We start from the raw sequence: 10,826 nt of genomic DNA on the forward strand, positions 1-10,826 counted from the left end.
TCTGCAGAGAACTTACATGTCCTTTGTTTATTCCCTTAAGGTGAAAGCAGACAAGAAGCACCCCTCATACTCTACTATTAATGATCTGTCGAGCTACATTCTGTTTCAAAACAGGCCTTCGATGAGGCAGCCCCTCTCAGTTCGCCTGAAGGGTCTAGCTGAAGAAACTGGAGTGTCACTTGAACACAGTTTAATGGCTCCTGTAGCATACCCGCCACCGTGGCAATGGCAGACTATAGACAGCGATGTGTCTTTCCTAGAAGTAGCAAAACATGCACCTATTGCCCATATTCGAACATACTTCCTGGAACTTCAACACAAATACACACGTCCTGAGTTCTTTACAGATGCCTCCAAGACTAACTCCTCTGTGTCCTACGCTACTGTTGGCCCTTCCTTTTCGGATGCTGGCCCTCTACATCCAGGCACAAGTATCTTCACAGCGGAAGCTTACGCGATACTTGTGGCAGCTAAACACATCAAACAATCACAAATACAAAAAGCAGTAATTTATACAGACTCCCTCAGTGCGGTAACGGCTCTGCATAGTCTTAAAAAACAAAAAAACCCTGTCCTCGTTTCACTTTACTCCATTTTATGCACACTTTACACACTCAACCGACATGTTGTAGTGTGCTGGGTGCCAGGGCACCGTGAGATCCAAGGCAATGTGAGGGCGGATCAGCTTGCTGCATCCGTCCACAAAAGCACTGGCCCTACACCCATATTAATCCCGGCCCTTGATCTTAAGCCGTCTCTCAAACGAAACATCAGGGACTACTGGCAGAGCAAGTGGGATACACACACACAAAACAAACTACACATTATTAAGCCACACCTTGGTCATTGGCTGCCAGTATCAAAATCGCGTCATACAGAGGTTATACTAACGAGACTTAGGATAGGACACATATACACGACACACACTTATCTTTTGTCTGGTGGCGATTCACCATTGTGTGACAGATGTGGTGAACCATTAACCGTCCTTCACGTGTTAATCCAGTGTAAACACTTAGAAACTATAAGAAAACAGCATTTTCCATTACCCTACCGACAACATATACCTTTACACCCTGCAATGTTCGTTGGTAGGGAACCGCTTTTTAGTCATAAATCATTGTTAGCGTTTTTAAAAGAAATTCGTAATTTTCATATCATATACCCGGGCATCCCGTAGCACGACCTCTCCAGGGAGGTCTTTGCTGCGGTGGCTACACAGGAAAGCACTTGCCTCACGGCCCTTGCACGCAAGGGTATGAACCAGTGAGGCACTTGTGCTAATGCCATACATATACACCATCGTTTTTTATTATCACCATCTTTTGTTATCTATTCACACCACACACACCTTTCACGGCATGGTCATGATTTTATTACTTGTATGTTTTTACCCGCCTTACCGCGAGGAATTTTATGGCCCTTATACAGCCGCTAATCACAATCATTGTCCACATTCCTTGTCGCATGAATTGGCGCTCTTTGGCCATCAAATGGCCCTTGCGCCAAAAAACACCATATATCATCATGCTCTTCCAATGTGTTGTTCCTTCGGGGTTTTTCATTGGTTCTAATTATTCCAAAAGTATCGGGAATACATTCAGTATGTCGAATGTTCCATTTTCGCTTGCAGTGCCAAATCGAATAGAACGCTATTTGATTTGTTATTTGAAATTTTTAATATTCGCACCGCCCTAGTTTCAACATATCAGTGAGGACATTATGTGCAAAGGTTGAAGCTTAGTGTGCATCGAATGAAAATACTGCTAATAACCTCACAATGTAAAAAATATCCACCATTGGCTGTTGGGCCTATAGAATATGTGCAAGAGTACTATCTCTATCTAGGATGATTTCTCACCAGATGATCTGATAATGGGAAAAGAAAACTTACACAATGAAAATAGTTTGCAGAACAGAGGGGCTGGATATCAAATCGTAATGGGCAGCAGCTCTCTATTATCCTCGTATGATGTACAGTCAGTCAAAAAGTTGTAGGGGCTCTTAATCATATATTGAGGTTCAGGAAAAAGACACGTCCTGGGGGTGAAAGATGGAGCTGTACAGATCTTAGCCAGTCATCCACATTCACAGCAATGAGCTCAACAATAAATGAACATTCCAGGTGATCACGAGTGACTGATGACAAAGCTGCCGATTTTTCGAAGATGCTTGCAAGTTTGGGTGCTTTCACGGGATCGCCACAAGTCCTTTAGAGCCAATGTGCAACATCTGAAGTTGTAGACATTGAAATGGTTCGAAGGCTCAACTTTTCACTCAAATTGCATTTTTCAATAGAAGTTTTCGCACCCTAATGGATTTCATGTCAGCTCTGCCATAATGTCACTATGCTGTGCGGCATAAACACCCAACAGCCAGAATTCATTGTTATAACTCATAATACAGCGTGTGGTTGTTTCCGTAAGTAGTAAACATACAGTAGAAAACTCATAGAAGTTCACAATGTAGTTGCCTCTTATTGTTTCAAACAATATGTTGTTCAAACTGATATCATTATGAGTGGTTTCAATAACTTTATGCAGAGCTCTGTAAGGAACAGTCAGCAAACATGTTGCAGGAGATAATGCCACATATTTTATTCGTGAGGCAGTTAAATGATAACAATTCAAATGTACTGAGCAACTACTATGCCTAATATTTGCCTTTGTCCAACTTTGACATGGCATCTTTAGCTTGTGAAGCTTCATTGTCATATAGAGGCCTCTACCTTCTAATTCCAAGGTGAGCTACATACTGGTTAATGTCAGAGTGCACTGAATAGCTTACTGAATTTCACTTTCTACAAATTACTTTTCACTTCACTTAGACAAGACTTGACTCACTGGCTTGATTAATTACGGCTTTTGCAGCAGCTACTGTGTGCTAGTGGAAACATGTGCAAAATACTGGTTGCTTTTTATATCTCGTGTCATTGTTACAGGGTTTCAGGTCTTGTAACTCCCCAGTTGGGATACCAGCATTTAGAGGTAGACTGTGGCATCAAGTTAACGTCAAAGCATTTTTGGGCAGGTTGTAAAAAGAGTGCTCTCGGCAGGCATCAACAAATGCTATATCTCGAAAGCTCATGATCGCTTTTACTAGAACTTACATCGCCGCAAGCAAATTTTGCAACAACCACTTTCTTGTGTGACATATAAAAGTAGAATCTCTACAGCAGACTTTGCTCCACCGCTTCTCAGGAAAACAAGTAGAAAAAATGCTCTACTGTTTATCTCATAAGAATATTTTTAAATATCATCAGCAACATTTCTTTTACTAGTTAAGTGTCACATCTGCATGTATGAAGAGCGTGTGGCACTGTTTCCACCACTTCTTAAGTGTGTGTCTGGACTGTATTAGTGGTCGACTGTGACGAAATTTCAGACCTCATGAAAACTAATTTCACATTGTGGAGAGCGTGGGCCTCCATGGAAAATGTGAATAAAACTAAACATAAGCGTCACATAAAAACTTGAAACAGTAGCCTTTCTTATATTATGAGACTGAAGAAAATGCCAGGATCTTAGCTTACTTTTAATGGGACACATTGCAAAGGTCAGACTGGACGCACAGTTCTCCAGTTTTACCTCAGAAATAAGGAGTGCACGTACATCTCTGAGGCAACGTAACTCAACCCTACATCATGGTGGCAACCATTAAGTGCACGAGTCATGCACTTCCGTGCCAGTTGAGAAATAGTAGCAAGAAGACTATATCATTTAGGCCTGAGTCTTGCAATCGTGTCAATATCATTTTAAGGGTAATTTACTACTCTCTCATAATGAATCCAACAAAAGAAAATATAAATTGCAATTTTGCCTTTTCCATACTGTTTGCAATTTTTTTTATGAGAATGCCTACATTTAGTAATACCCGGGGGCAATCCCCAGTGTCATAGTATATCAGCATACAGCGAAAAGATTGGTTTCAAGCAGACTGAGTTTGCAATGCAGAACACCACCTCTAATATTTTTGAGGGATCCTTAAAAAATAAAGCAAACAGGGTAGCTAGTAATGTATAATGCAAAGCTGTTTAAAATTGGGATAAAGTACTGGTAAAGGTGACAATGAAGGCACAGCACATAGCTCTTGTTGAGAATAACTTATTCATCACTTTATGGCTAGAGTAAGTCCTTGAATGAAATCTGGAATGTCTTTCACACCTTTCCCTGGACCAGACACTTTTTGAGCACATCAGTGATCTTGATCTTTGAGCACATCAGTGATCACAAAACTCATTTATGTTCCTCCTCCGCACACTTGGCACAGAAACAGGCCGCAATGTATTTGATAAGAACATTGCGTGAAGGATCTGCGGGAAGGGGCTGCTAATATATGGATGTCTGTACACTCTTTGGTGGGCTGCGCACTATGAATTCTATGCACACATAATGGTTTCTATGCACACGTAATTCTATGTACAGGTAATGGTAAGCAACATAATAGCGAGGTTCTACTGTGCAGTATTTGCATTCAAGTTACACTCTGTTGTTGAATGCCTTGCTGGGCACTGGTATGTTGCAACGAATGGTCTTGTTCATTGCAGATTGACTATGTGGTGTCACAGCTCAGCACGATGATGACAGAGCGACAAAAGAAGTTTGGCAAGTACGTGGAGCAACTGCTGAAGGTGCATGAACTCTCAAACCTCCTGCAGACGACGGAGAGTGCATTGGCAAAAACAATCGAGCAGCTGGATCAACTTAATCGACTGCTGCCTCCCGATGAACAGCTGGAACCGTTCGTCATGGTTACTGGCTGAGTGTTAGTGTTGTGAAACATTTGTGATGGTTTGGTCATAAGAGACTGTATGAGGCAGTGTGACACTACATAGCTTGGCTGAGTGCTCGAGTGAAGTACCTATAGTATCAAGTGGTAAATAAAATCTTATTTAATTGATCTCTCGAGTGAAGTACCTATAGTATCAAGTGGTAAATAAAATCTTATTTAATTGATCTGTGATGTGCTTTAGCTATCTGCTTCGCATATCGGCTTCAAGAACTTCTTTTTATTGAGCTGGGGGATTACTAGTGTGAACGTACTAAAGAAGTTACTATATTAATGCTTCAGTTGTTATCATGAAAAATGCATGGTTCGTCCTCACAATGTGTTTACACAATAAAATTCGAACCCAGCTGTTGAACTCGCTCGTAGGTCGTACCGTTTCGCATCTTTGTGTTGCTGGTGACAAATACGCACGCGGGCTAGCTGTCGGGCTTCTTCGGCACGCTGACCAAATTCTTCGGCGTCAGCGTGAGTGTCGTCACACTCGTGCAGCAGCATAGCGTCCAACGTTGTAGTGACTTCGCGCCCGTGTATTAAACTAAACGGCGTCATTCCGGTAGTTTCCTGCCGGGCAGTATTATAGGCGAAGGTCACATAAGGCAAGATTTCGTCCCAGTTCTTGTGTTCTGTGTCGACATACATGCAGAGCATGTCTGCGAGGGTCTTATTAAGCCGCTCTGTTAGTCCGTTCGTTTGTGGGTGGTACGCGGTTGTTCTCCGGTGAGCTGTACCACTGAGCCTGAGAACCGACTCCAAAAGTTCTGTCACGAACGCAGTTCCTCTATCCGTGATGAGAACTGTTGGAGCACCATGCCGAAGGACGACGTTTTCTATGAAGAAATGAGCCGCTTCTGCTGCTGTGGCCCTCGGCATGGCTTTAGTTTCTGCGTAGCGAGACAAGTAATCAGTGGCGACAATGATCCATCTGTTCCCTGTGGTAGAAGTTGGGAATGGGCCCAGGAAATCCATTCCGATTTGGGCGAATGGCTTTGCTGGTACTTGAACGAAATGTAATAAGCCTGCCGGCCTGCCGGGTGGTGGTTTGCGTCTTTGACAGTCGGCACATGTTTGGACGTGATGTTTCACAGCAGCAGGTAGGTTAGGCCAGTAGTAACTGTTTTGCAGACGGGACAATGTTCGAGTGTAACCGAGATGACCAGAGGTGACTTCATCATGGCAGGCTTCCAGAATTTCTTTTCGCAGTGATGCAGGGACGACGAGCAAGCATGGGCTGCCGGTGGGAGAAAAGTTTTTCTTGTATAGGACATCGTTCCTTAAACAAAAAGATGGCACTCCTCTCGCAAAAATTCGCGGCACGTCTTCCCGTCGTCCTTCTAAGAAATCGATAAGCGAAAGCAGGTCAGGGTCACGGCGCTGCTCTTGTGAGATAGTGGCCGCGTTGATGACTCCCAAGAATGCGGCGTCCATAGACTCGTCATTAATAGCGGCAGGCTCAACGGGTGACTGCGAGAGACAGTCTACGTCAGTGTGCTTCTTTCCTGATTTATAAATAATGGTCATATCAAACTCCTGACGCCGACAGCTCCAGCGTGCTAAACGGTCGGATGGGTCTTTCAAGTTAGTGAGCCAGCAAAGCGAGTGGTGATCACTGACGACCTTGAATGAGCGGCCGTACAGATACGGTCGAAATTTAAGAACCGCCCAAACCACGGCAAGGCACTCTTTCTCGGTAGTCGAGTAGTTCTCTTCCGTGCGAGAGAGAGCTCTGCTGGCATAGGCTATCACTTTCTCGGAGTTATGTTGCCATTGTATCAGTACGGCACCCAGGCCTACATTGCTTGCGTCGGTGTGAAGTGCTGTTGGCGCTTCCTGGTCAAAGTGCGCCAGAACCGGAGGTGTTTGGAGGCGTTGGTGTAATTCGTTGAACGCTGTTTGTTCCTTTTCGTTCCAAAGAAAGGGGACATCCTCTCGTGTGAGCCGCGTCAGAGGCGCCGCAATAGACAAAAAGTTGGCGATGAATCGTCGGTAATAAGCGCAGAGGCCTAAGAAGCGTCTCACTGCTCTTTTGTCATGCGGTGCGGGAAACTTTGCGACAGCGTTGATTTTGCCCGGGTCAGGTCGAACACCTTCGTGGCTGATCACGTGGCCTAAGAAGCAAAGTTCGTTGAAACCGAAATGGCACTTCTCTGGCTTTAAAGTCAGGCCAGCCGAACGTATAGCTTCTAGAACTGCGAATAATCGACTTAGGTGTTTCTCGAATGTAGCTGAGAAGACGACAACGTCGTCTAGATAAACCAAGCATGTCTGCCACTTAAGTCCTGATAGCACAGTGTCCATTAAACGCTGAAAAGTGGCTGGCGCTGAGCATAACCCGAATGGAAGCAGTTTAAATTCATAAAGACCGTCGGGCGTCGCGAAAGCAGTTTTCTCACGGTCTCTCTCGTCGACCTCTATTTGCCAATATCCACTTCGCAGGTCCATCGATGAGAAATAGCGTGCATGCCGCAGCCGATCAAGAGAGTCATCTATACGTGGCAGTGGGTAGACGTCTTTCTTCGTTACTTGGTTTAACTTGCGGTAATCTATACAGAAACGCAAGCTGCCGTCTTTCTTTTTAACCAATACCACCGGGGATGCCCAGGGACTCTTGGAAGGCTGTATTACGTCTACTTGGAGCATCTTCTGAACTTGCTTTTGGATCTCCTCACGTTCTTTCGGAGCAACACGGTATGGGTTTTGACGGATCGGTCTCGTATTTTCTTCAACGATGATTCGGTGCCGGGTCAGTGGTGTTTGCTTGACTTTCGACGTGCACGAAAAACAATTTTTGAACTGGTGTATCAGCTCTAGTAGGCGCTGTTTTTCCGAGGCTGACAGGGTTGAGCAAATGTTGACAGACAAAGGTGTCGAGGCTGGGATGGTCGCCTCGTCCGGTTGCAAAGCGAAGCAATCTCTGGCTTGGTCCACGTCGTCGTAGTAGGCAATCACGGTGCCCTTCTGGATGTGACGAGGCTCGTTGCTGAAGTTGGTGATGAGGACTTCTGCCCGCCCATCAATTAGTGCCAGAATGCCTCTCGCTATTGAAACACCTTGCGTAAGCAATAGCGTGTCTATTCGCTCCGCTATCGCCTCATTACGGCACGGCCGTTCACACAACACCGACACAAGGCAGCAAGATCTCGGCAGGAGCATCACATCATCGGCTACACGTAAACGTTGCAGTTGTTCTTCAGTGGTGGCGTCGACGTAAGGATGGGCGGAAAAGGTGACGATACATTCTGGGATGTTGATGACAGCACCGTACTCTCACAGAAAATCCATACCCAAAATCAACTCTTTACAACAGTCCGGTAAAATGACAAAAGTGGCGACGCAGTTCGAATCATCGATTACGAGCCGAGCGGTGCATTTACCGGTTGGCGTCATTAGCTGTCCTTATGCTTGGCCCACTCCACGGCGTCTTAACCTTCTTAAGGGGGTCGGCGAGCTCTTGTCGCATAAGAGAGAAGTCAGCACCAGTGTCAACCAGTGCTGTTACGTGGTGTCCGTCTATAAAAACGCTGAGGTCGGCACGTACAAATTCATTGGCAGTAGTACTCGTGGTTGTTGTCGTCTTCGTCATCACCGTCGTCACGTCGTCTTTGTGTAGAGGCAAGGGGGTCTTTTTGGCGTCTCGGCAATTGGCAACCTTGCCCCCGGAGGTCGCGGTAGTTAGTTTCCCTGGCACGGGCTTGGGGAGCGGTTTCTGAAGGCGTCCGCATATCTTTGGCAATTCGGGGAATTCTGACCTCGTGCAGGTGAGGGAGACCGCCAGCGACGACTTGGTGAAGACGCTTGGTTGGTCGGTAGGTGATCAGCACCATGGTCACGAGGGTCTTCAGAATAAAAAGAAGCGGGCCGAGAAAAGTTTCCGAACCGGGTTTCTCGATGACGGCAGTAGCGCGAGATGTGGCCTGGTTCGCCACAGTGGAAACAAAGGGGTCGACGGTCGGCGGTGCGCCACAAGTCGGTCCGACGTACTGGTGGTCGCCGCACAGGTTCACGCTGCCACCACGGCAAGGTAACGGGTTGTGGCTGAAAGGGTGCTTCTTCTGGGGCAGGTGGATGACGGCGGACGGCATCAGCATAGGTCAGTGGATGTGGTTCGGGTGGTGGCGCCGGTGAGGGAAAGGCTTGCCGTAGTTCCTGGCGCACGATTTCTGCAACAGAAGCAACTGGGGGATCGGTAGATGGAAGGCCGAGGGCCCGCAGCTCTTCCCGCAGGATTTGTCGAATCATTTGCCGTAAAGAGTTTTCGGAAACGGCAGCGTTTTGAGCGGCGGCACCAACAGGCGTTTGGTCGGGCAGGCGGTCAAAGTGGCGGCATCGTTGCCGGAGCGCCCGCTCAATGACAGTCGCCTCTTTGATGAATTCATCCACTGTTGTTGGTGGATTTCGTACAAGGCCGGCGAAAAGCGGTTTCTTAACTCCCCGCATCAGATGACGAACTTTCCTTGCCTCGGGCGTGTCAGGGTCAGCGCGGCGAAATAGGCGGGCCATATCCTCAGCGAACATGGCCACGCTTTCGTTCCGCTTTTGCATGCGGGCTTCGATCATCTGTTGTGCGAGATCCCGTCGGTCTGCACTCAGGAACGTCTCGAGAAGCTTTTGGCGGAAATTGTCCCAGGTTTGGAAAGTAGGCTCCCTGTTCTCGTACCATGTGCGAGCACTATTTTCCATTGCGAAGTAGGCACAGCCAAGTTTTTCTTGCACGCTCCAACGATTCACCACAGCGGTCCGCTCGAACTGGTCGAGCCAGTCCTCGACATCTTCATACGGTTCTCCACGGAAGACTTCGTTAACACGAGGAGTCTCAAAAGTTACCTGGTAAGGGTGAGTCGTCTGGGCCAGGGGAAGATTCGCAGACGCTGAAGGGGCCGCCATGTTGGTAACAGGAGATGCCGTCAAGAGTTCTGGGCTTAGGCCTAATAGGCGCCGGCTGAATCGGTGTACTGGAGTCGCAACAAGACGTTGAGGCTCCGGACTGGGTGTACGGTCCCGAACAACGCTTTCTTGCATCAGGTTGCAGGCTCCAGCACCTCCACCAGTGTCGCGACGTCAAGAGAGAGGTCGTACTCGAAGATGCTGAGAAAACAGCAGCGGGTCGGTCTTTTTGTTAACCGCGTGAGAGAAAGTTCCTCATATTTCTCGTTGTTGCGTTCTGCATAAAAGCGTGCAGATGCGCGTATGCGCTGTCGCCTTCGTCTTTTTCGCGGGACGCACGTGACACTATATAAGAAAAATACAAAATAGATAGGTAGTACGGGTATCTCATCCTATCCGTCCCTATTCATCAATTTGTCTAATAGCCATGAGGTGTAATACAGTACACATGACATAGATTTAGTTATTTTTGTGCCATGAATCTCTACATCGCTAGCTAGGCAGTCAATGAGAGTTCAAAGCAAATATTGAACTCGAAATAGAAAACATACAAAAAAGATAGGTAGGTCAGGTGTCTCATCCTGTATGTCCCTATTCCTCTATTGCTTATCATTTAAGTAGTATGCATCGCAGCTTTATTTAATTTTGTGTCATGAAACTACACATTTTAAGTAAACATTAAGAGTTGAATTCAGCTATCGAACTCGCCTTATACAAAAAATTCAAAAGAGATTAGTAGGACAGCTATCTCAGCATATCTGTTCCTATTTCTCAATTTCTCTATTAACCATGAGGCATAATGCAGTACGCATGAGATAGCTTCAGTTATTTTGGTGCCAGGAAACTTTAGATCGCTAAGTAGGTGGACACTAAGAGTTTAATACAAATATTTAACTCTCTATACAAAACATACATAAAAGATAGGTAGGTCAGGTGTCTCATCCTATCTGTCCCTATTCCTCAATTTGTCTAAATGCCATCAAGCATAATGCAGTATGCATGACATAGCTTAAGTTACTTTTGTGCCATGAAACTCTACATTGCTAGCTAAGTAAACAATGAGAGCTGAATCCAGATATTGAACTCGCAATACACAGAGTACAAAAAAGATAGGTAGGTCAGGTGTCACATCCTGTCTGTCCCTATTTCTCTATTGC

The 10,826-nt window shown here is 46.0% G+C and overlaps 1 protein-coding gene across 10 annotated transcripts in view; it reads left to right on the plus strand.

Moving 5' to 3' along the window:
• The window catches only part of BORCS5 (BLOC-1 related complex subunit 5), a 33,346-nt gene extending 28,391 nt beyond the window's left edge, over positions 1 to 4,955 (plus strand). For all 10 annotated transcript variants that reach the window (XM_075871398.1, XM_075871400.1, XM_037416493.2 and 7 more), the window contains exon 5: positions 4,547 to 4,955. In XM_075871398.1, coding sequence (XP_075727513.1) covers positions 4,547 to 4,762 — 216 coding nt within the window. In that variant the 3' untranslated portion in view covers positions 4,763 to 4,955. The remainder of the gene's footprint in view (positions 1 to 4,546) is intronic.
• Positions 4,956 to 10,826: the final 5,871 nt, after the last annotated feature.

This window comes from Rhipicephalus microplus, chromosome 8 (assembly GCF_043290135.1).
Source record: "Rhipicephalus microplus isolate Deutch F79 chromosome 8, USDA_Rmic, whole genome shotgun sequence".
NCBI lineage: Eukaryota > Metazoa > Arthropoda > Arachnida > Ixodida > Ixodidae > Rhipicephalus > Rhipicephalus microplus.